General features: G+C 37.0%; 1 protein-coding gene across 5 annotated transcripts in view; it reads right to left on the bottom strand.

Annotated features, from left to right (window-relative positions):
- otp (orthopedia) overlaps positions 1 to 26,855 on the bottom strand; it is a 175,720-nt gene that overhangs the window by 86,131 nt on the left and 62,734 nt on the right. For 4 of the 5 annotated variants that reach the window (XM_065237699.1, XM_065237700.1, XM_065237701.1 and 1 more), the window contains exon 4: positions 19,236 to 19,295. The exons of the other annotated variant lie outside the window; for it this stretch is intronic. In XM_065237699.1, coding sequence (XP_065093771.1) covers positions 19,236 to 19,295 — 60 coding nt within the window. The remainder of the gene's footprint in view (positions 1 to 19,235; positions 19,296 to 26,855) is intronic. 5 annotated transcript variants of the gene reach the window in all.

Below are 26,855 nucleotides of genomic sequence, written 5' to 3'. Positions count from 1 at the left end.
TGGCCGACCGACGATGGGAATTTTCCAAATGAATGGATACTTAAACTTTGATTCGAGTGATTTTTAAAATTAAAGACCTCTGAGTTATGGTGTTTGGAAATCTGCCGGTTACCTGGGCGATTATTTTACCTCTCTGCGCACAATTAATCTGCAAAAAATCACAGCTAAATCTGAAATAAATACCTTGAACATTCTCACCAAACTTTAAAACCATTCAGGGCACGTGCATGCGTGGTCAATCCAACAGTATTTGATATTGGGCATCGGTAGCAGCTTTTGAACCGGAAGATACGGAGCAACCCGAAAAGTGACTAACTATTGAAAATTATCCTAAGGCTTTTATTCTCAATCCAGTTCAAATTTTAATAAAAGGGATTGATGAATATGGGCGTGTATAGTGGAATACCTGTAGAAAGAAAGATGATACACTTTAAGTTAAGATTGCTAAGCTATTTTTTAGGGTGGATCTCCCATGAAGTAGTATATTTCGATTTATATCACGAGATCCTAACCAAATAGGATATTGCTTCCTTGGGCAAATATGTTCAGGAAAACAAGGTCTTCAAAATGTTGATGAGATCAGCTCAAAATGGAGTGGTTTTTTACTCAACATAACAAAAACGTAGATCACTCATAGACTGCGTAAAATGTTCCTCGCTTTTCCTCGAAAATCAACCCGAAAATGAGGAATTTGAGTGAACGAAACAAAGTACATGAAATACTGATACAAATAAAGTCTTGTGGAGATTGAATAATGCGGGTTTCGACGAAACTTCTTAGAATCTTAAAAATAGTTAAGAAGTTCCGCTGGGAACTTGTTCGCAATTTTAACCATGTGCGGGGGTAGCGTTTGCTACTTTTTTGACGTAAATTAAGTTTCACGGGAAGGTACAGGTGCTTAATTGCGACCGTCACGAAAAGATGTTAGGTTTTGGACGCTTATAACTTTGTCATTTATAGATGAAATTAAAACCTAAATACATCAATCGATAGGAAATAACTCTAAAAATCTGGCGAAATAAATACTTTTCTAATTTATTTTATAAAAAAAAAACTATGCAAAAGGTACAAATACATAGTGATAATTTAACACTTTTTTCACAAAATAAACGTTTTCCCCAAACCCAGTTATCATAATCGAGTACCGCATAGTTCTTAGTCCTTACTACTTCAAACTAGGGGAACAGGATTTTTCAGTCATCCTCATCTTAGTCCTTGTTACTTTTTATGCCTTGTTGATAGTGACAAGACTCGACTTTGTCCACCGAGGATGATCTTGAAACATGGAAAAAATGAGTTCTATTCGTTGTTCCATAGGTTGAAGTGGTTAAGACTATCAATGTCATTCCTTAATTTTGTTGCTAAGGAATCCTATTTTGACTGACAAAGGGGCGCACCCTTTGGAGGGTGTGTCAACACTCTGAAGGGTATAAATAGCGGGACCTTTCAATTAGAGTCGGGTCCTTGCGATTAATGCAAATGACTTATAAAAAAAATGAATAATTCATCATTTCTCAATAGTGATGGGGTAATACGACATGCACTAAACTAAGGACATGGGCTATGCTACAATATATCAAATTACTGATCGCAGTGGTGTTAGGTCCAGATCAGAGGAAACAAAACAGCACCTATTGATTAGAAACCAAACGTTTGATTTGAGAAAAGTCACAGTATTCTATAGATAGGAGAGGAAGCGGTATAATGAGCACTAGACTAGACCTGTGCGCCGCCGCGCCACGCCGCCGCCGCCGACGATTTTCATACGCCGCCGCCGCCGATGAAATTGAGCCGGCGCGCCGCCGCAGTAAAATCGTTCACGCCGCCGAATAAATTTATGTCACGCCGATGAAAAATCCGCAACACCTTTTCGGTAAATGCATCTTCAATGCGTTGAAATTAGAACTTGTGTGCATGCTCGTTCATGTCTACTTAACATTGAGTGAAAACCCACTCAATTTCATTAAAACCGGATCTACTCTAAATTTAGTAACATAGCCAGAACTCAATTTTGATAAAAAGGTCGAGGTATTTGTTGATGAGTTATTTCTACTCATCCCAAGAAACCCAACTATAGGAAAATGAGTCAAAAATACACAACTGGGTAACTATTTCGTTTCATTTCTTTTTTTTTCTCATTAGGATTAATAAACCAAAAACTGAAAAGCATTTTAAGTAAGCATTTTATTTTAAATAAAACAGAATGCAAACAATTAACGTTCAATTTAGGGTACGTTTCCGCATCCAAGGCTTGCACCATTTTCGAATGATTTCTTTCGAAATTTTCAAATTTTCTTGTACGATGGAAAGGCAAACTTCATATTTTTACATTTTCGCAACCAGGGCTGAAAAAACTTGTCTTACATATCTTACATAAAAATATTATTATTATAAGAACTCATAGTTTCATAATTTCGAAAAGTTGCGTTTTAGCTGTAATGGCGTGCTCACAATTCCATTTTGTTTTTTTTTTTTGAGTCAATCAATGGGCTGAAATCTCAAAATTGAGATCCGCCTTTATTTATTTATTGTTGAGGCAATGTTACTCATATTCAGAAATCCCAATTAATCATGCTTTGACGTTTCAAAAGAAGTTATGAAAATTAATATGCCCGACTCATGTTTGAGTAACCTCAAACAAGCCTGTATTAGAGACGTTGAATAGAGATACGCATAGACTGAAGCAAGAAGAACCAAACGAACCAAAAGAGCAAAGTAAAGAGGCTGAATTTATAAAGAGACAAGAGACGACATGTCAAAATTGGAACAATCGATTGTCTGTCAAAGTCATAGGAAAAGTCATTCCAATCGAGCAGAAGACCTGTCAAATGAATACGATGTCGCCTCTTTATAAATTCAGGCTCTTTAGAGCAAAGTAAATAAACATTACTGTTCGCTGAATTAACCAAAAAGGAGTATTATTGTCAATGATGAAAAAAGTGTTTAATTATTTTCACGACATATTTGTTAGTAATAAAAAAACAATTTCGAATCGGAACGTTTTATTTTGTTTTATGGTAGGGGAAATGGCTCTTATGTTGGCCTATGGATCTAATGGATTGGGCATATCGCTAAAAATATGCTAATTATCAATTTTATCTAGATGAACGCGTCGTTGGGACGGTACTAACATAGAGTTAACTCTAAGACTAGTAGGTCCCGAAGAAACGTGCTCAACTTTTCGGCTCAGCTCTGGTACTATCTTCGGTCCCAAGCTAATCGATGAACCCTTCGAAACATAGGAAAATCCACGAGCCCCTCATTTTATCACTCAAACATTTATAGATAATCAAAACAAACATAGTGTAGTACTAGAATTTCAACTAGGATGGGGTTAATTAATCGATTTGCTTGGGACCAATAGGCTAGTCAAGTTTTGAGTCAATTTCAAATCGATAGTTTCGTATTGATTGTTGGTACTAGTGGGTATTTTTGGTCGCTATTGAAAATTTAGTCGATTGCTAAATTTATTTATGGGTCCAAATTAGGGGCATTTAGGCCGAAATTATATCATTTTCCCCTAATAGAAAGGATTGCGCTGCTAGCAAAACAGTAAAACATGACAAAAGTTATACTGTCATGGAACGACTGTCATACTTATTTGATGGAACTTTGTACGACTCATGAATTCTCAGCCTAAAGGTAAGGAAACGCTCAATAATTTTTCTCCTGATATCATGACAGTCTTCAAAAATATTTCTGTTGAGTGTTTTCATAAGATCACCCAATTTGGCAGCAACGTTATTTCTAGATGTGATGGTAAGAGATATATTGTCGCGGAATATTCTTTCGAAAGCAACGAAGCAAACGTAGACCTACAACTTGATACTACTTGATATACAACAATGCTTCACCAGCATAATCCTTCAGTATAGTAAACTTCGAGTATGATTTTAAGATAACACGCTTGATATACATGACGATAAACAAACTTCATGGCAACGCTCCGTAGAATATATCCACCGATATGATAAATTTGATTTCTTTCAGAGTTGTTAAAAATGCATAGTCGAAAAAATCCTCCAGGTACTCCACAGTGATCAGTTGGTCATCACTCACAACTTACTTCTGAAGATCGTTACTTACTGAAGCCGTCTCCTGGCATAAGTATGCTATGAAGACCGTCAGTCATAGTCTATCATCGTATTCATACGATGTGGTTTGAATTTCTGACATGAATTGGGAAACTATAGCAGTTTTAAGTTATTCTTGAACTGCAGAGCTGTTGGTCTTTTTTGCTAAAACCTAAGCAAAGAAAATACTCTGAAGTCTATTTTCGGTGTAAATACAGACCATAGCATGCTATAATTACAAATGGCATCAAAATCCAATTTTGAAAAACATTTAAACATGTGAAAAATCAAAATCTCGGTATGTTTTTTATACGGTTTTTTACACGGTACATATCCCTCGTGTAAAAAAGACCTGATTGTATATGTTCGACACAATCTTGTGTGAACCTGGCTGTGAAGACGAACTGGTAGTGTCTAATAGCACACTTCATTTTTATTCAGTTCCGTTCGAACGTTCAAACTTTCTCAACAGCATTGTGGCACTGTATGAAAGTCATTTGAAGCCACTCAAAAAACATGGTTGCCAGTGACATTGCCAAAAGATCTCTCAAACACCGTGCTGCTGTTTTGACAGAAATTTTCTTCTCTATCAACGTTTCTGGCCTATATGATGCAGTAATTTAGCGTCATTTAGTTTTTTGACGTTTGTAGGCACTTTCTCTATCTAGCACACAGGGATGAATCACTATTTGTCCTCCTGGTCGTACTAATTCGAGATAGTGTTTTGGTGCGCTGATAAACCGTCAAAAATCTCAGTTCACTGGTTTCGTCATGATGAGCGAGAACGGCGAGATCTATAGGTGAGACAGAAGGAAACCAGCCGACTCTTTCTTTCTCTCGATCCGACGAGAACACCGGATGAATGAAACAGTCGACTAAAGTTTCCTTCTGCCTCACCTATAGATCCTGCGCATCGGTCTCGTCTCAGTTACGCATTTGATTTTTGAGGTTTTGTTTCCCATTTACGACGACTTCCCGGATGTCGAATTTGAATTTAAATAAAATTCCTTTGAATTTTCTGTCGATTCATACTTCGAGAGGAAAAAACCTTTCAAGTGATTTGTGGAAATATTTTGGAAAAATGATGTATACTATGAGTGATGTGAAAATACATATAGTAAAGGAGAAAATGTTCAACTCGTTATGCATGTCAGATTTTCACAGCACATGAGTGGGCGCTAGTTGAAGACTTGCGAAACTTTCTTGAGCCGTTTGAGCTGAGTTTTTTTTTAACACTTGGTTCTGAAACTATAATTGTAAACTTTTGTTGCTAAATCTCGAGCAACTAAGCCTACTAATTAGTTCCATCTGACCGATTGGTACCCATATTGGGTTTGAAAATTAATATCCAACCAGTGCATTGAAGATCAGATGTTTGTTATCTCATTCGATAGCTGAGAAAATAATATTTGATTTTCACCTAGCGAACGGAATTCACTATAAATTAGAGCATCAGTGTTCATCCTGTTAATCTTGAGATTTTGATATTGCATCATTTTGGCAAAAAATGTACCTTAACTGAAAAATTGCCTCAGTTAGCGGACAAACTAAAAACGTTCCAGTTAAAAGATGATCACGTAGCGAACGTTTAGTGTGAAAAGTTTCATTTTAGTTCCAATGTGATTTTACTCTAGTCTGTTTCTGAGACATGTTGGTTTTGATTTCGATTTATGAACCAGAAATGCATTAAAAGTACGCTCGATTACCAATTTCTTTTACGTACTGTATGATATGAATTTCTTGTACGTACTGTCAAGGACATCATAAAAAAACGAATATTCAAATGGGTTTCTAATCGGTAACTACATCAGATGAATGCGATGAACTTCCTTCTAACTCATCTTCCTCGTTGCTCAGTCTTGCTATGAAGCACTCAAACGTTGAGGATAGTACGACCTCTGTCATCGAGCAAGAGTGCACCGCATATTTGGCTACGTCATAGTCGAACAACGTTGTAGATGGAGAAAGGAGGAAAATTAGAAAGCTTGGCATCCTTGGTTCGCAAAGTATTGTGTGTGCCCGCCAAGTGAACGAGTTTTAAACATAGCTGGACCGACCTTATGTGCACGTTGGTCAAGCATCCACCCTAACAATGTGGATAAAACAATCTTAATTCATGACAATTACAGCATTTGCAAAAATAGAGTTTTGCAATAAGCACTGGCTTACTGGTATTTTTTTTCTAAACCAATAAAATTAAACTCACGCCGACCCACGCCGCCACGCCGCCGCCGCCGAAAGCAAACGGCGTGACGCCGCCACGCCGCCGCCGCCGGCAGAAAATAACATATCACGCCGCCGCCGAAATTATTTTTATCGACGCACAGGTTTACACTAGACTGATGCAAAATTTGAAATTTTCGCTCAACAGTGTTCAGGCGGTTCCAATTTGCTTCCTGATTAGCCTTCCGAAATTTGAAGTCATTTAGTAAGAAATTGGCACAAATTATTAGCAGTTTATATGGAAATTACTGTGGGAAAACCAAATTTTGTATTCATTTCTATATAATAATTAACCCAATTACTCTGCTGTGAAAATTGATAACTGTACTTGTAGTAAATTTTCACAGCTATAACTTTGTTGAAGACCATTTTTAGATACAATATAATGAATCAAGTCACTATTGTCTTATGATTATGCTCAATCAACTGCTCAGCAGGCAACATTGGTATTTCTGGCGCGTATAATCATGGCTACTATGTAACACTGCAGAATACAGTGTTTCCCACAAAACAGTTGCTTGATCATGCCATTAGATTATCGATCTCTTAAACTATTAATGACTATATAATTTGATGTTTGGCTGAAAAACAATATTCCGCAAAGTTGTAGCTGAGAAAATAGCTATAGAAATTTTTAACGGTGCAATATGGAAGAAGGATAGAAGACTACGAAGAAAAAGTTTGGTTTCCCCATAGTAATTCCCATATAAACATCAAATGGTTTGTGTCCAGTCAGTTTCTTACCAAATCAGTTCAAACCTTGGGAGACTAATCAGGACCCGATTTGGAACCGTTTGAGCGAAAATGTAAAATTTTGCATAAGTCTTATGAGTACCCTTTTCCATTTCCATTGACCTACAAATGCGGACGCATAACGTATTCTACGTCAATCATGCTGTCGTGTCTTGCACACAACTCCACCAATGTTTCAAGTTGCTAACATTGGTAGTGTTTGGAGCCTGAAGTTCTTCATGTGCCTTCTTTATTTTCTAATGCAGCCAGAAAGTTATTTTGAAATTTGAAAGTGAATTTTATCGTGATAAGTGGAACTTTTTATTGCTTGCTAAACATATCACAGTGATTTTTGACGTAGGACTATGCTTTGTGGAATGTACTGGGGCGCAAATAAAAGAAAAATTGCGACGAAATAGTGTTAGGTTTCAAATGCTTATAAATTTGCCCTTTATGGATGGATTTCTATTATTATCACACAGTTTGATTCAGATATGATGTAAGATTCGTTTGTTATATTTTTTTTTCTTTGTTTTGTTTTCCGTACTAATTGTCAAAACTACCGACGCCAGGAAGGAAGCTCCCACAGCTGGTTCCTACTATCAACCCATAAACTCATAGAGCGGAGACCAACGGCCTTACTTCCCTTGCGAAGGAAGGCGTGATCGAAGATTTTATGCCTCAGAAAGTCCTGCTGGCGCCGACTGGGATTGAACTCAGGCCTTTTGGGTAAGGGCGCCGCTAGTTCGTTTGGTATAGATATTATAGTAGTTTATCATTGGTAAACTATTGAAAATTGATCAAAACTCTCTGGTCGTAATCAACCAATCATGCTACACTGAGAATAACTTGTCGTAATTGACCACTTTGTCAAGCAGTTTTGGCGTGACTTTCTACCAGCGATTTCACAAAACTGGACCAACTAATTTCTATTTTTTTTATGAAACGCACAAATGTCTGCTACTTTTCTCGAGGTTCTAGAAGAAAAAATCTCAAATTATGTTTTATTTCAAAGGTCGAGTGGTAGTAAACATCGTTTTAACTGCTCGAATGAAGTGGTTAATTCGTACAGGAAAACTGCGTGTATCTCTAAAGCATGCTTGAGAATAACATTTTTTTTAAATAATGCGTTTATTTTTCTAGGCTCATTTGCTGTAGCTTTGTTCTTAAAAATAACGTTAGTAAAGCGAGGGCCGATTACTCGTGGCTATCTCGAGGTTAGGGGTGAAAAATTGTAACAAGTGGATGGCAGGGTAGGGATTGAGAACACAAGTTTTGGAGAGCAATGTGCTCTTGATTTCGAAGTAAGCGACAAGAGAATAATTATTATTATTATTTAGCTTTATTTAGGAGGCTTTCAGCCTTAGGCTGGTTCGCCTCCAACTACAAGAGAATAACAATAAACACTGCGGAATCAATCTCCATACTATACCTGACAATCGGGTAGCGATTTCGAGCCAATTTGCTGTCAAATCCGAGCCAGTTTCTGATTGGTCGATTTGACAGTAGCAATCGTGGAATAAAAAGGACAGAGGGATCGCATCAATCTGGCTAGCAGTGATCCCGGAATCAATGTTGACGTGAATGGCATTGTTAATTTTTTTTTATATTTGCGAAAGGAAAGTTGAAAAATTGAGTGCATTGGGTGTTTTAAGCGTTGGATATTGTTGTTTGTTTATGGTTGTTTTTATTGTGTTGAGCAAAAATGATGCACAAGTTGCTAAGCTGCGGAAGGAACTCCGCATAAAATCCAAATTAATATAGAATACATATTTTACATTCCTGGCATCCTTGGTCAACTCCGTCAAACACCACGCACAAGTTTCCGAAGGGCATTCTTCAAAAACATTAAGAAGAGTGAGAAGCTCGATTGTCAAGTCCCGTCCCGGTACTATACCAGAAGTTCTAAAACCTCTTTAAGAGTAAAATTCAATTCATCTAGTTTGATAGATTGAAGTAAGCTGTGCGTGCGTATGGACGTGACGTTTGTTTTCTCTATCGTGTTTTAAAAATTGGGAAAAACTGAAAATTCATAATTTATGCGCGATAACATAAACACAAATAGCTTTAGTGTGATAATTTATTAGCTAGAGAATGGTCTTAGAAGAGGGTAGGTTGCGCCTCTAATTAGACATACTTCAAATCTCCGTGTACATCGTACGGGTTAGGAAAATAAGTGTGCGTTTGACTTGCACTGTCGCATTAATGGCCCTTGGCTCATTTTCAACTTCTATTCCATTTTCATACCGCTGAACTCTTAAGGAACTATCTACCTACCTTCTTCTAAGACCATTATCTAGCTTATAAATTATCACACTAAAACTTCATGTTAGATAGCATTTATAACCAACTCCAAATAATTGGAATGACACATACAAACTAAATATTTGCCATACACGGTAACCGCAAAATACCCAATAAGACTACAAAGTAAGCATTTTCGAGGAAGACTGGGACTACCCCTTAAATGAGTAAAAATATTACCCATATATGAGTATTTGTTGTTCCATAATCAATACTTACTACTTGTTTTTGTAGTTGTTTTTACTCACAAATGGGTAAAATTTTGCTCATTTTATGGTTAGTCGCAGTTTCCCTCGAAAATGCTTACTTTATAGTCATATTTGGATATTTTGCGGTTACCGTGTAGTAGTGAAATATATTTGACCATTACACCTTGATCAAATATATTTGTCAAAATTTGCCGAATATTTGACCTAGCAGTATGATGTCAGCTTATGACTTTTCACTTAAAAAAATATTTACTGTGTACCCTCATTTATAACGTATATGCGTATTAAGCTAGAAAACATGAACTCGTTTAATTTTACGTTCGGATATGAAATCCCGCGGATAGCAAGTATATTCGTTATGAGTCGAATAACACAGTAGTGGCACCAGGTAGCACTAGTGTGCAATGTAGCTTCTAATTGATTGCATTAACTTGTGACTTCGCATAGGTAGAAGTTGGCGGTCTTGAACAAAGTTGCGTAGATGAATATAACCTATTGGATGGTGAATAGCTCAGTTAAAAATTTCACTCAACACTAGAACCATTGTAATCTAATGGCTTGCTCAAATAAGTCGACATCTTGACTAGATAGAATGTTGCCATCTTGAGTAAAATTGTTCAAATGAAATTGTATAGTGGGCAGCTTAGTTCAAAAATATTACACCAGGCAGCGGGAGTGTACAATTTGAATTCTAATTACTTGCTTTAACATGACAGCTCAACTAGATAGATGGTTGCTGTTTGGTTTGGCAAAGTTATTCAGATTTATAAGACCTATTGCATTGTAGATAGTTTAGTTGAGAGTTGCAATACCACGTGGCGCTAGTGTACCAAATTAATTTCTGCCCTTGGAAAAGTTATTCAGATGCATAAGACCCAGGCATGGAAAATCATTTGCATTCATTTCGTGCATTTATTTACATTCATTTGCCTCTAACTTTTTTTTTTCAACAGCATTTCACACGACGATGTATGAAGTTTTTGTAGGTTTTTTAATAGCTACAACTTTTGTTAATAAGTCAAATCCGTACCTCTTATACATGACGAACCAGAGCGAACAGAAGCCACTACTATGTTTCAGTGAAGGTATTTTACATTCACTGAAAAACAGTTACAAGTTCTGCCCGCTCTAGTTCGTGATGCATAAGAGATATAGATTTGTAATTATGAACAAAATTTGTAGCAAATAACAAAACCTACAAAAGTTCTATACATCATTTTGCGGAATGCTGTTGATAAAAAAGTAAGAAAATGATTTTCCATGCCTGAAAGACCTATTGGATGGTGCACAGTTTAGTTCAAAATTAACAAGCACCAGAGGTGTGAGTGTGCCTTTAAAATATTGGTTCTTTAATTCAAAATTTGGAATAGCTCTTTTTATTCTTCATAGGTAGGGTAAATGTATGTAATTTTGGCCTAAATGCTCCTAATTTTGGCCCATGCATTAATTCAGCAATCGTCTAAATTTTCAATAGCGACCAAAAATATCCATTAGTACCGTCTCAATGACGCGTTCATCTAGATAAAATTGAAAGTAGATTTTTAGCGATGGGCCCAATCTTAAATCCATAGGCCAACATTTGAGCCATTTCCACTATTACAGAAAACCAGAACTTTACGTATTGGCTTACAAATGTAACGAAGCGAAACGACTGACAAATGTAATACACTGGCTTGTAACGTATTGATTGGCAATATCCTGCAAACCCATCCATATTACCCAATATCCCAGTGATTCATCGTGGAAGTGCAGAGGTGTTCTCAGCTTCCATCAAAGCGAGTGTCACGTCAACACATTCCTACTCCTTCCTTTTTTGATCTGTGTTCGGGCGTGGCCGGCGCTGGTATTGCCTACTTTGAGATCACCATTTTTTACACATTGAGGATGATTGCTACTCCCAAGCATCGTCTATTGGTGCTCTGTGTAATTACAACTGGTCTGGCAATAACAGAGTAGCAACCGTGGGCGGTCAATCATGCTCATGCTCTTCAATGTTCTTTTAAGACTGCTGGTTGTTCAGGAAGTATTCAAAAGTTTTCCAGCTAATTGAATCTGATGATGCTTGAATGAAGAATCCCGATTTTATGGACATGTTTGTACATTCTCTATAGAGAAGACCTGTGCCTTGATAATTTAGCTATATTGCCAATACATTTGCACTCCAGCATCTGAATCCCGGGCATAAATTTCAACGCAGAGGTGGAAAATTCTACATAAACCCAATATGTATAAATTTCTTTCTTTTCGATGAAATTTATGCCCGAAATTCAGCAGCAGAATAGAAACTAACTCAATTTAAAATTTAAAAATCCCAATGTCTTTGTAAGCATAAATTCAATAATTAGCTAGTTACAAACAGAGACACCACCATTTAAGTTTCGAAGTCATTCCATTCGATTAGAATTAAGGGTAAAGCTTGATTTTACATATAACTTTGAATGTTAGTTACTGCGATGCATTTGATAAAAAAATGTTTTTTGATTTTCTCTTCAAATATCAGAATTATGACAGATTATAATCTGATATTTCTTATTTTTTGCCAGATGTCAAGGTTTTTCGAAATTTTAAGATCTTTATTTATTTTTTACTTTCTTATTTTGAAGAATTTTCCTCCGAAATTTGCTGTATGTCTCAGAATCTAGGTACAGGGCTGGTTACCATCACTGCTGTCATAAATAGTGATTTTAGTGACCATGTTGAAGAAATAAGTGACTAAATAGTGGCTGATAGTTGTTAAAATAGTGACTAAAAAGTGACCCTGAATTGAATTAAAAATAAATTTTATTGAAAACTCTTAGGAATTTCTGAGCAGCACAACTCCTGAGAACTTCAAAGGAAAATTTCAAGGCCATTCTGAGAATAATTTCATAAAGTGTGTGGAAGAAAACAAATTCGGAGCATAAGTCCTTGGAATTTGTTCGAAAATACTAAAAGAAGGATTGCAATTAAATCTGAGAATAACTCCAGGACATCTTCAAAGGAATTCGGAAAATAAATTCAGGAGAGTTTTCCAAACAAATTATGAGAAGAAATCGAAGGAAATTGTGAATAGAAATGCCAATGAATTCTAATGAGACTTTCAATGTGAGTAGAATTCCAAGGGAAGGAGTGAGATTCAAAAGGAAATCTGAAATGAATTCGATGAATATTCTGATAATCTTTCCAAAGGGTGTCTTATTGTGGAGAATTTCAACGTTATTCCGATAAAAACTAAGAGAAAATTGAATTCGGAGGATAGCTTCATCAAAATTTCCGTTGAATATGAAATGGACTATTCTGAGAACTTCCCAATTTTTTCCTATGAAGTTCTTGAAATGTTTCTGAATACCACTGTCCTTCTGTGAAGTTTTCGAAGTTTTTCTAAATTTCTGGAACTTTTGTGCTTCAGAAATTTTCATGGAAATAGAATGAAATAATTAGTATAGTTTTATGATTTTTTCTGAAGTTCATGAAACTTCCATTAAGTTATCGACACAAATTTAAAACTTTTTCAATAGTCTAGACTTTCCGGGTGTTATTCAAACTGCCTAAACGAATTTCTTAAAAGTTCTCTAGGTAGCCCTGAATTTATCAGTATTTTTGTTAACCCGCAACTTTACTGAAATTAATTGATTTGCTTTGCAGTTTGGACAATTTTCCTTAAGTATTTTAAAAATTAAATTTTCCCTGAACTATGCTTACCTGGAGTTCTCTAAATTTGTTTGTCCGGCAAATTTTCTAATATATATCACGTTTTTAGATCAATCATAGAATTCTTGGAATGCCCCATAATTTCACGGAATTACTTGTAAGTCGCTGCACATTTGCTAAAGTTATTGGGATTATTCTGAAGCTATATGATCGTCCTCAAAGTACTCGGAATTTCGCTGAATATCATAAAACTATCTAAATTCTAAGTTCTCTGGAATTTTTTGAAGATATTTATCGCTGCTTGCTAAAAGTTCTCGCATTTTTTATAAATGAAAGGAACATCGTTGATTTTCTCTAATCAACTTAGCTAAACTGTTGATTTTTTTAAAGTTCTTGATATTTCCATGATATAACACCCTTAAAATACTCTCACGTTTTCCGGATGTTCATATAATTTTTATCACGTTCCATAGGTTCTATCGGAGCCTTGTTGAAGTTTCCGGAACTTCTTTAAGGTTTCTGCAATTTTCTTTAAATTATTTTAACTGCCCTTTGATTCTCTGATCTGTCTTGATGTTCTCGAAGCTTCCCCAAAGCTCTCAATTCTATTGAAGATAAATTTCCCTGAAACTCTTCGGACTTCTGTGAAGTTCCTGAAATATTTATGAAGTTTTCATAAATTATCTGATGGTCTCTGAACTTCCTAAATTTACGATTATAGATATTTAAACTGCTCTAAAAAGGCTGAACTAAAATCATGGGAACTGCTCTTAAGATCTGAAATTCCCCAAAGATATCTAGATTTAGCTTTTCTGAGGTGCTAAGATTTTTTTTAATTTGCGCGATACCCCTCAAGGTTTCTATATTTCTCAAGTTTGTTTAACACCTGTGATGTGCTCTGAAATTCTAGGATCTTCATAAAAGTTTCTGAAAATTTTAGAATTTTTAAAGAACCGATTTGAGTATATTAAAGCTTTCAGTAAGATCTCTAATATTTCATAAAGTTAATTACGAACTTGAAATAAATCATTTAATGTTTTCCTTAATTCAGGCACTTTGAAAATTTTCAATATCATGAACCTGTACATGGAATACGAAACTACAAGACAATGAATGTTTTTAGATTTTGGACTTACTCAAATTAAGTACGTTTTTTTAAACTGTGAACAGTGAAAAATTAAGTTCAACATTCATTGGATTTGATTACAAACTTGTTTCCTTAAAACTGATTGCCATGTCTTAAAAACGCTTGGGTTAATTACTGTTGATCTTCCAGAAAAAGCATATTTTGAACGCATTTTAAAAAAAGCTTTCTTATTATAAGCCGTGAATGTATCTGTTAAAGTTCTGAGAAAAACTGGAAAACTCAGTAAATTTTATCAAGACAAATGAGTAGACAGCCTGTAGCTAGAGAAAAACAAACGATTAAACGTCACAAAGCAAATAATGATCAATATTGAAATATATTCACGCTAAAATAGTTGAAAATAGTGACTTATAACAAGAATAAGTGACTTAGTGACTTGACCTTAAAAAAAGAGTATTTTTAGTGACTGGCTTGAAACAAGTGACCAAGTCACTAAAAAGTGACTCGCTACCAGCCCTGAGGTAAGATTACAAAGATCTTATATTACGACTTTTGAAGTCCAGAAAATTCAAAGCTTGTCTGTCAAAACCTTTTTTTAATCCCTAACATCTATTTTAAACAAATTTTTACGATTTTTTTCTTCAGGCATATTCATTTTGTGGAGCTTTTATGAAACTTTTGAATTAGCCAAACATACTATTATTGTTGAAATTCTTTGTTATTTGGTTTTATCTTAGTCTTAGAATTATGACGATTGATCTCATTTTGTTGACTTTTTTACATTTGTATTCAAAGAATTTAAAGTTACAATCTGTATCAGATATATTTCCTTTTTTAGTTATTAAATCATGAAAACATATGGGTTTGGGATCTCAAAAGTTTTAAGAAATGCATGAACATATATCTTGAGCATTTTCCTAAATCTAAAAAGTTGAAATTTCTTCTGTGTGCACTTTACAATGTTTCAAATTCAAACTCCAAGAATTTAATTTTGGTTGCTTTGTCTGAGATTTAACTGATGATGAAATATTTGCAATTTCAAAAAAGATAGTTACCAAATTAATAGAATTACCTAATTTTGAGCATTTACTTGAGTTTAAGATGCTTAAATTTATGACATCCGAACGCTATGTCATGTCATTACGATCATTGAACGATAACTTGATAACTATTTATTCGATCATCATCATTTCGTGTTCGATTTAAATTCGATTATCGAAAATCGAATCGACACTATCGACACTATTTCATCATCGTGATAAAAATTGACTTACAAAATTACAAACGATCATTTCTTTTTCAAAATCAGTAAGCTGTTAAGGCTCCCCGGATTGAGGTCCCAATCGTTGTTATCAAATCAATAGGGTAAAGAATTACTTGGGCCTAAGCACCCATTTTAGGCCTATCAAGCAGAAAACATCAAATAAATCCATAATCTCGGCGTTAACAGGTAAATTATGCATTTGGTACGATATTATAGTTCAAATGCTACCGAACGAAGTCAATAAGAACGCGTGAATTTTCTCTAAAACAAATAAAGCGCTCCGACCGCATCAATCTTTATTTTCGTCCGGTAGGCCGAAGTGAATTCATTGGCGTTTCAATTATAGTCGCTATATTCATAGTCTCGCGAATAGAATCTCGGGAACTAATTGAGCTGTCAAATAGCGGAAGCTGTCAAATAGCGGAACCAATCGGGCAAATCACGACCAACAACAGAAAAGAGCACATCAGCTATTGCGAACAAAATTTCGGAAACCGTTTTCTCGTTTTGAAGAGCTGAATCAGAAGATTTCTAATATTACCATATATGACTTTTGGAGTTGACCAATGACACATTTGATGACGACTCAACCGTGACTCTAGGCTCGCCTACACAAACTAACAACATCTTCAAGTTGTGGAAAGTTTCCCCTATCCGATGATGCTGGTAATTTACCTTCGATTGGCGAGGAAAGAATAATTAACGTTTTGTTTATAAAAGTTATTAGTATCTTTTCAATTGTTGATCTACAATCTATTGAATTGGTTTCGCTTTTTGATAGATCGAAGTTCTATCCGCCAGACTATGAATATAGCGACTATAGTTTCAATGCGTAAGGCCGAGTTTAGAATCCGTAGGCCGAGTTTGGCGTCAAGAAGCAGTGTTAGACTTTTAACAATATCCCAACAATTTGTTTCTCGGTATCAAATCTTATGGATTATGGAAAGGTAAATAAATTTGGAAGCCTTATAATAATTTTCCGTTTGGTGATAAACTACGCTAGATTAGGAAAGGCTTAGTGTGGGTTGTGCTTAATAGGCCGGAAATGGGGTAGTAAACCCTAAAATCTTATAAATAATAGTAACCCTCAATGTCATAATATTGATCACGGAAAAAATGTACCCAAAAACAAGCTGCCTTGACGCAATTTGATTGAATAGCTCCTTCGTGAGTTTATACCCCCCTAGGCCCTCTCGAGATAAATTTTCTAGCTGCGCAAATGCTGTTTGCCTGTGGTTTAGCTGCCAAAATTGGCGATTATTCATTATGATTAAGGAGTTAAAAATGGTTCATTTAATTATCCATGAAGGGTCTCAAAATCGATCAAACAAAACAATACATTAGGACGAATCATAAGGCGTCGGGGCCTCCCTTAGCTCAGTCGGCAAAGGCGCAGCAACAAAGCAAGACCATGCTGGAGGTGGCTGGGTTCAATTCCCGGTCCGGTTTAGGAATTTTTCGGGTTGGAAAATTTCTCGACTTCCCTGGGCATAGAAGTATGATTGGACTTGCCACCCAATTATACCAATGCAAAAATGGTACAGGCATCGAAAGTTCTCAATTAATAACTGTGGAAGTGCATCTTAGAACACTAAGTTAAGAGCACGCAATAAGCTAATATGCGATATGCAATAAGCTTGAAAAGCGAAGAAGAAGAAAGAATCATATGTCGTCATCTTAAAATAACCCAAAAGCCTATTGGTTGGGTTTCATTCTCCGAATGAAAAACCTGCAAAATTCAACCTAGTCCATGTTTGTCATTCAACTTTTCAAACTGAATGCTCAACCTTCGCTGTGGACAATGATATCCAAACCGCATCGTGCAACCGTTTGTGTCCAGTCGGACATACAGCACGGATTTGTAATCCTTGAAAGCGTAGCCAACGTTCGTGCGATGACCACAGAGCAGTCAGTGCACAGAAACTATCGATTTTCCTGACATCTAATGAAATGCTAAAAGCATACTGCCAAATCCATTACACGTATCCATCTGTCGTCCTTCTCGCTCACTCTCGAAGCTCTAACGGTTGGAATCCCTTCAAGATTGTCCGATTTTACAAATGTGTCCGAGCTGTGTGTAACTTTCTCATGCTGCCGTCCCGAGCAGCAAATCAATTTGTGGCCTGTGCGTCGTCCACAATGTAAGATTCCTTGTCCTTCAAGACTGACCATCCTCGAAACACGCAACACATGTCATTGCGGATTTATGGGTAAGATTTGCTGGCTGCAGGGCTGGGGACTTTTCGATGATTTCTCACAAGACAGTCATTATCGCCGGAGCGGAGCCCTTTGTTTAAGGAAACGGATGGCCCACAACGAACGGAGAAAGGATTACAAGAAAACAGTCACACATCATGTTTATGCAAATGAGAATTCCGGCAAATTTGTGGCTCGGGATTCGAAGGAATTATGCCATGTTAACTTAATCTGTCGGTGATTAGTGATGTTGTGCATTGATTTGCTGCAGGGGGATTATCAAATCTGTTTGATTAATTATGACACTAATGTTATGGCACCAAAAAAATTGGAATCGGACACCATTGGGAACAATGGGAAAATAATCCGAAGCTATTTGCACCATCCACAACTCGGCAGAAATACTGTCTCAATTAACTCCCGGCAGTGTGCAATTAACTGCCGACCAAAACGGCTACTGATCCGGTAAAATGACCACCTACGGCACGGAAAGCAATCAAACCATCAAACAAATCGTTCCCGCCTAGCCGGCAAAGTGATGCTAGGGAGCTCAAATGGCCATCTCTGCTCGTCTGCTGGCACCCCACATTTCGCCTTGCCCTCGTCCAACCGAGCAATACGAGCAATCAAAGAGACATGAACGGAAGAAAGCAAGCTCATAAAATCATAATGACATCATAAAAATCGAATCACAAAAATCCCCTGCTTTGTCTACCACAAGGGAGGAGATGGTCCAACCAATTTCCGATTTGAGCATGGGATTTTCCGAAACGATCGATTTGCTTGAACCCATCGGAATTCAGGCGAAAAACGAGTCGTTATGTCTCTCTCTCTCTCTCTTTTTCTGCATCTGTATGTATGGAAAAGTGAAAGATAACAATCAACTTTGGAAAGGTGCAAAATTTCCATATCAAGGATAAAGTTTCGCCATAAAAGGCCAATTGTGCTCGGCAGGAATTTCCAGCCAGCAGCAAATTTGAAACTTTCTTCGAACGGTTGGAGGAACTACATCCTAATTACACACATATGCATGGTTCATTAGCCGAAAACTAGCAGTCGGAATAATCTTTTCAACTTGGACTCCAGTACACGAGGAAGAATGGGACTTCCCCTGGAGCGATAATTGGGTTGATTGGAAAAGTTCATCTTGCTGTACCTACATTGGGAAGGGACCTATCTGCTATAAGCACTGCCGAAGAAGCAAGCGCACATATCTGCATGATCCGGTTAAAGCCAGGGAGATAAGCAACCTTGAAATATTGGAGATAAAGAGAGAGAGAGAGAGAGACAGAAAATCTTTCCTGGGCGTCTTTGTGTGCACTGCAATGGGGGTTTTCGTGTTGGCCATCTTTAAAGGGGGTTGAGACGAATTTTTCGGGAGCTGCAAAGTCTGGCTACAGGATTTTTGGTGCAAAGACGTGACCAGGATCGGAATAGGGCTTTCATTGATTGATTTATGTCAGGATAATGCGTGCGAGCTTGGATGTGGTATTTATGGATTTGTCGAACGATTTTACTTGAATGCTTTGGAGTTTTCGATCGATGGACGCAATTTGAATATTTTGGGGGAGATCCTTCTGAAAATAGAAACAGATAGGAAAGAGATTATGATGTTTCTCAAGTAATTCGGGTTTTGGTAATAGAAGCGGGAGGTTTGGATTATCGATATACTCTTAAGAATAGGACAATGCAGCGATATAAAATCAACATTCCAACTGATTGGTGGATTGGTTTTCAGATAGTGTGTTTTCCCAATGCTTTCCTAGTAATTTGACGCTAATATACCATCCAATTTGTTGCATACAAGCTCAGGTAAAATGTTGTTAAAAATGTTCTAAATATAATCCCAAAGATAAAAGTCAAAGTCTTATTAATAATTGCATGAAGACGTGGTACTTGAGTTCTAAATTTCTTTGAAGAGATTCATTGAAGATTTCGTTTTTTTTTTTCAATTAATAGAACTGCCTGAAGCTTCTCTTATGAGCTTAGTTAAATTTTCGCCAATTTTAGAAGTTATTGAAATTCCCTATAGCGGCGCCGATGATGTAAGCGTGATTTCATCACACCCTAAAAGGCCTGGGTTCAATCCCAGTAGGCGCCACCGGGATTTTCTGGGGCATAAAATCTCTGTTCACGCCTTCCTTCGGAAGGGAAGTAGAGCCGTTGGTCTCCGGTCCATTACCTGATGGAACGATAGGTAGGGTCTAGGTGTGCGAGCTGCCTCCCTGGCGTCGGTAGCATTGGTACTGAGTACGGAAATCAAATCAAGCAAAAAAATTAAATTCCCATGATAATCATGTAAATCATATTAAAATACTCGAACATTTTTCTGATGTCAATATAACTTCCCTTACGTTCTAGAAATTAAATCGTAGGTTTGTTGTAAATTCCAAAATTTACCTGAATGTATCGAAACTTGCTTGACATTATTTGAACTGTCCTTTGGATCTCTGATCTGTTCATGAAGCTCATAATTCTACAATATCTTCGTTCTGCTCTGAATAAATGGAACCCTCCAGAGCACTTTTTAATTTTCCTGAAGTTGACTGCACCACTGTGAAGAACTCGAAATATTTCTGAAGCTTTCATAATTTTTCTGATGTTTTCATTAGATCTCTGCAGGTATCCCTATTCAGGTATACTTCCCTGAAATTCTTGGCACATCGTAAGGGTTTTTGTATTTTTTTCCGAAAAAAATATTTAGCTAATCTCACTCTTATAGATTTTGAAACTCCTGAAAAAGTGATTTATGAGGTTGTACGACTGGTATGTGGGGAGATTTATTTTTATTTGCTTTCTCAGTCTAGGGTTGTCCAAACGGTCAGTGTTTGCCCGACGTTTTGGCCGGCATTTTCAAGGATAAAACAAACAAACGGTAGCCTTAAAAAGGCCACAATAAAAGGCCGAAACATCGGGCATAAGGCATTGCCTACCCTAGACTGGATTAAATTAGACTGAGAAAGCCACAACAAAGAAATCTCCTCCAAAAGTCTGGACTTTCCTGCAATTACAGGAACTGCCCATAAGATCTTTGAAATTTACCAAAGATCTCTTGTTTTAGCTTTTCTGAGGTACCGTTAAATGGGGTATCTTTTATAATGCGGGTAACTTTGATAGCAGAATATAATGATTAAATTGAAGCTTCTCATTATTTCAGAAATGGAAACATTGGTTATTTCCTTAACACGAGATAAAGCGTATTGAAATTCGGCTGGAGGAACGAGATTGTAAAAGAAATAATATTAAAGTTTTAGGAAATACGTATTGATCGGAAATCTTTCCCTTCCCATGGAAAAATTTACTTTGAAAGTTTTTTTCAAATTTTTTTTTTGTGATCTGAAAATTTTCCTAGTTTGGTTAGAAGTTTCGAAGCTAACGCATGTCCACAGGCCTAACAGAAAGATAGGCAGAAAAAGTGTATCATGAAGAATGGTTGCATGCAGGGTTGCTTCCACTTTTGAAGTTTTGAATTCGTTAGATGTTGTAATGGAGATTTGTGTAGTTGGATGCGGGAGGAGATCGGAGGGCGGGTGTTTAACGCATATAGCCTGTCAATTTCGCTTTCAGAGTGTCGTAGTCAACGGTTTTATGATTCGTGAGCGCTCGCGATTCGTAGAATTGTTGATTGTGACTGCAAGTGGATTTGACGGGTTTTGTGTGTCGGAGGCTTGCTTTTTGGCCTCATCTTGTGTCTAACATGTTCAGAGTATCATTATAGCGTGTGATGGTTTTGAGATTCCTAGGAGCGTGTAATATATTTGTGAGAATATCTTTTTGAGATTTTAGTAGTCACGTTTTGTTTGTAGTTTATATTTTATTTCTTACATGTAATTATCGTAAATAAAAGTTATTCAATAATAGATAGTTCATCCATATATTTGTACTTTGACGCGAAGTGCTGTGGATTATGAGATGCTCGGTGACCCTGGAGGGATCGATATTGCTTACTGAGCAGAAAATCATGGATTTAACCCCAAGCAATATATCGTGACCATCATTTGTATATTTGATATTGAACATTAACCTCGGAAACTATTTGCATATCAAGCGAAAACGTAGTCCTGTACATATTGTCGCAAAGCGTTATGGTTCTGAGATGCTCGGTGACCCAGGAGGGATCGATTTTGCTTACTGAGCAGAAAATCATGGATTTAATCCCAAGTTCTCCGTCATGACTCTTAAAATTAATGATCACTAAACAAAATGGATAATGTCTTTCGATGGCCGGCTGTCGAGAGATTAAATAAACAACAAATAAACAATACATACTTTTGGTTGCATCGCCAACTTGAGGTGAATCCTAAGCGAATACCCTAACCAACCCTCCAACTCCGTAGCACTTATGAGGGTGTCGCTAAGTCGGTGGCCTCTCGTTAAGTAAGTACTACATCAACATTTGCTTCCCTATCCCTAGTTATGGTAAAGATGGGTGTGGCCGGGAATAGCAACAGTGATGCTTCTGTTACTCTTGTTTAGATTGGAACCAATGTTTACTCCCCAGCATTATTCCTGAAAGTAGTCTAACTGAGAATTTCAGAAGAGACGTGAGTGTTTACGAATTATATCATAACAACGCTAACGCTATACGTATTGATCGGAAATCTTTAACAAATCCTTCTTAAAAGTAGTTGTTATCGTCGTCGGTGAGGTCGCCGAGGGGATCAAAATCTAGTAACATCAAGTTGAACGGAAACTTGATAGTAATTGCTTTGTGATATAACAACTTCGGTGGCCTAGTGGTGACCGATTTTACTTACTGAGCAGAAGACCGTGGGTTCAAACCCAAGCTCCTTCGCGCAATGGAATCGTTAGGACATCAATTCAGCATATCGTTTACCAAAATGAATCCTGCTGCAATCCCAACCCTTTTATCCAACAACCCAGTGATTTCTCGTGAAAGTGCAGAGGCTTTCTCGGATTCCATTAAATAGAGTATTACGTCAACATATTCCTACCCAATCCTTTCTTGACAAGCATCCGGACGTGGCAGGCGCTGGTATTGTCTAGTTTTAGATAAATACTGGTGACACATTGAGGATGATTGCTCGTCCCAAGCTACGTCTTTTGGTTCTCTGTGTAATTACAGCTGATCTGGCAATAGCGGAGTTGCATCCTCGGGAGGTCTAGCATGCTCATGCTTATGCTCGTTGCAAAATTCGATTTTTTCAACACTCGTCATAATTATCCAACTTGGCAAGCCTCGTGTTGAAAGAATTTTCTGTTCGTAGAGGAGATTGAAATTCCTTGCAACATTCCAATCCTTGCAAGAATTTCAAAGTATTTGAAGAGAATTGTACAGTGAATGCCAATACTCCTTTAGATATAATATGAAGAGTGTTTGAAGAGAACTCCATACTAGGAGAGAAGTAAAGAGTAAAGAAAATTTCAATTCATTTCCGGAGAGAATCCTTATTTAAATATAGGAAGTGCTAAAGAGCTATGAAAAAATTATGGAACGATTCTGAGGAAATTCATGAGGAAAAAATCAATTGACATCAACTTAAAAAGTACACAAATTTTATAAGCAGACTTGAAAATGTATTCAGATTTGCTGCTCAGAAAGAAAGCGGTTGTTAGTAGATTTTGTTAGTTTTGTTGAACGCGTTTACATGAACCATATTGGATGCTGCAAGCTGCAGTTTGCAGGACGGCACAGTTCGAAAAAGTAGTGTAAATTTCTGTTCAATATGATGCACATAAATGGAGCGTCACATATCATATACGTTTACATTATATATCATGTAAAGTTCTGACACACTTCGTGCAATGTAGTAAATATTGTATTCAAAAGCCCATTTTTGTAAACAACATTGTTTGCAAGTTGTTCGGTTGCGTTAAATGAAATACAAGTCTACGTGAATGAATGTTTACATCACAATTAAAATTAAGAATTTTTATCTGTGGGGGTTTGAGCTGCAGGAATCTCCTAGATAGATCGAAGAACGCGTTCATAAATTCAATTTTATTTCAATTATTAGAACTTATGCTACAAAGCTGCCTGGTTCGTCTTTTCCGTTTTCTAATTTCCTTTACATGCACAGCTAAAAAAATAGTGTTTATTTCCGTTACTTTGATGCACATATATGGAGCGTCATATATCATACAAGTTTAGATTACAGATCGTGTAAATTTATGAGACATGTCATGCAATATTCCATATATTGTATGCAACTGTCCACTTTTGTTTGCAACATTTCTTGCAAGCTGCTAGTTTACGTGAAAAGAAAGTTTACATGTATGAATGTTTGCATGCATGGATGTTTACATCGCCAGTAAAATTCAGAATTTTTTGGTGTGTGGTTCAATCCTGCTCCAAACTATTTGATTAGGAGTGGTCTGGACTATTTTTTTTAGGGGGAGTTGAACCACTGCGTCCATTATTTGAACTTTTCTGGTACCCCAGTTTACTGTTCGTATCATGCAAGCTGACCACCATTTAATGAGTGGACAGCTAATTGCCTGGACACGTATTTTCCCAGTCAGGTATGGTATGGTTTATGAAACCAACTACCTTTCCAGGATTAGCAGACCAAATTCCACTAGGTTGTAAGATAACACTACGAAGAAATTTAGATCTACACACAGGCGCACCGCAACTGCAGAGCAGATGTTCCGAGGTTTCACGTTCTATGCTACAGAAACGGCAGATATCGCTCTGAACCCGATCAATGTTCTTCAAATGATATCTACTCGGACAGTGCCCAGTTACTAGGCCAGTGGATATACTAAGAGCCCGTTTGTTGAGCTCCAAGAGCTTTTTGTTATGTGTTACATTTGGAGTTATAAATCTTTTCGGCTGGTTGCACTTCATGACGGCCATCCAGTTGGCCATCACTCTTTGTTCTTCCCAGCGTTTGAGTTCCATTTTTACCGTACAGTTTGATATTCCACAGTATCGTTCTGGGCCAATAAACGGTGAATTGGAACCTAATTTTGCGAGATCGTCTGCCCTTTCATTACCTTCAATGCCACAGTGTCCAGGAACCCAATATAAGTTTACTGAGTTCTGTTTGCACAGCTGTCGCAACAAGAGAATACATTCCCAGACAATCTTTGATGTACATTTGTAAGCACAAAGTGCTTTTAGTGCTGCTTGAATGTCAGAAAAAAAATACAGATATTTGCATATCTATATTTTCTCCTTAGACACTTACACATTCATGAATGGCCACGATTTCCGCTTGAAACTCTGCTGGACAATGTCCAAGCCTTGCTAGGACCACCGACTTCCCAATTCGAACAAAACATTTCACATACGTTGAAGGGAGTGTCATCATTGTCCTGTGGTTTCATCCAGTCTCGATTCATACTCATCACTGGTTCTCTTTGGAAGTATTGTAAAATTCTAAGGTGATCAACCAGGTCACCAGGCATGACTTTTTTAGACCTTTTGAGCCTTAGAGCACTTCTTTCCGCTTCTAGTTGCACGTATTGATGCAAGGGCAATAGATTGAGAATTGTATGTAACGCTTTTGATGAAGTGCTGCGCATCGCACCCGTTATAGCAATACATGCTAGACGTTGTAGTTTTGCCAGCTTCCTCTTTTGTTTTTGGCCATCACACTAACGAAGCATAACTAACTTTTGGACGGATTACTGATGTGTAAATCCACATTGTCATTGTTGGTTTCAAACCCCATTTTCTGCCAACAGTTTTGGAGCATAACTACAGGGCACTGGTTGCTTTGTTGATCACAGAATCAATCTGAGCATTTCAATTCAACTTGGCATCCGATATAACTCCTAGGTATTTGACCTGTTCACTAAAATGGATCTGTTCTCCTCCAAGCTTGAACTCCTTTAGGTTGAGCTTCCTCTTTTTAGTAATAGGAACGATTACTACTTTTGACGGATTAATGTTTAGGTCCTCCTTAATACACCAAGATTGGGTAAACTTTAGAGCCTGTTGCATTCTTTCTGAAATGATAGCGTCAAACTTTCCTCTAACTACGATGACTATATCATCCGCAAAGCCCACAACTTCGAAACCTTTCGCCTCTAGGCTTCTTAGAAGATCATCTACAACTAAAGACCACATTAGTGGTGAGAGGACTCCTCCTTGAGGACAGCCGTTTGTTGCCTTTACTGTTATAGATGAGCTTCCCAGCCCAGAAGTGACTTTTCTTTTTGCAAGCATAGTATGAATCCAGTTGACGATGTGCGTGTCGAAGTTCTTTTTCTTCATGGCGTCAACCATAGAATAATAGGATGCGTTGTCAAAAGCTCCTTCAATATCCAAGAAAGAACAAAGTGCGATTTCTTTAACTGAAAGTGATTTTTCGATTTTAGTTACCAAAGTATGGAGAGCAGTAACTGTTGATTTTCCAGATTGATACGCAAGTTGAAAATTAGATATTAGATGCGTTAACATGTAAGTTGAATTGATGAAGTCATTCAACACCTTTTCCACAGTCTTCAGTAAAATTGATGATAGACTAATGGGCCTAAATGCTTTTGGCTGCGTTTTACCCCGCCTCCCGTTTTTCGGTATGAATATAACTCTTACCAATCTCCATTTTGATGGAATGTAGTTTAATCTAAACTCGCCTTATAAATCTTAGTTAGAGACGGAATCAGCATTGCTTCACCGTTTTGAAGTAGTGCCGGGAATATGCCATCCACACCCACACATTTAAAAGGCTGAAAAGATCTCACAGCATTCTCCACTCCGGCAATTGTGAAAATTTTATCAGCTATATCTGATATGGTGTTTTCTGTTCTCTGAGACACTGGCGAGGTCTCTATAGAACACATTTCACCAACAGAATCAGAATTATCTGATTCCACACACAAAACCGAACCTGGAAAATATGTTTCCATCATTAAATTTAAAGTTTCAGAGGCAGATTTGGTAAATCCTCCATCATGACATTTAAGATTTTTAAGATGCACTATGCTACTGCATCAAATTTCACCATTGAATTGCACGCGAGAGCTATTTAGAGTTTTTCGGTAGGCATGGAACTTGTCGGAAATCTTGAAGATGAAATCGAGTTGCCGAGCAGAATAAAACTTAATTCAAAAGTTATGAAATTTCCACACACTGCGGAGGTCGGTTGTCGATCGTATTATTGAATAGTATTGCATTTTAGAACACTAATCGAAATAATTTGAAATTATGAAAAACACATGGAACA

The sequence above is a fragment of the Ochlerotatus camptorhynchus genome, unplaced genomic scaffold (genome assembly GCF_037179485.1).
Source record: "Ochlerotatus camptorhynchus isolate MF236.1 unplaced genomic scaffold, CSIRO-AGI_Acam_v1.1 ptg000639l, whole genome shotgun sequence".
Classification (NCBI taxonomy): domain Eukaryota; kingdom Metazoa; phylum Arthropoda; class Insecta; order Diptera; family Culicidae; genus Ochlerotatus; species Ochlerotatus camptorhynchus.
This window is presented reverse-complemented; position numbering and strand designations above follow the sequence as displayed.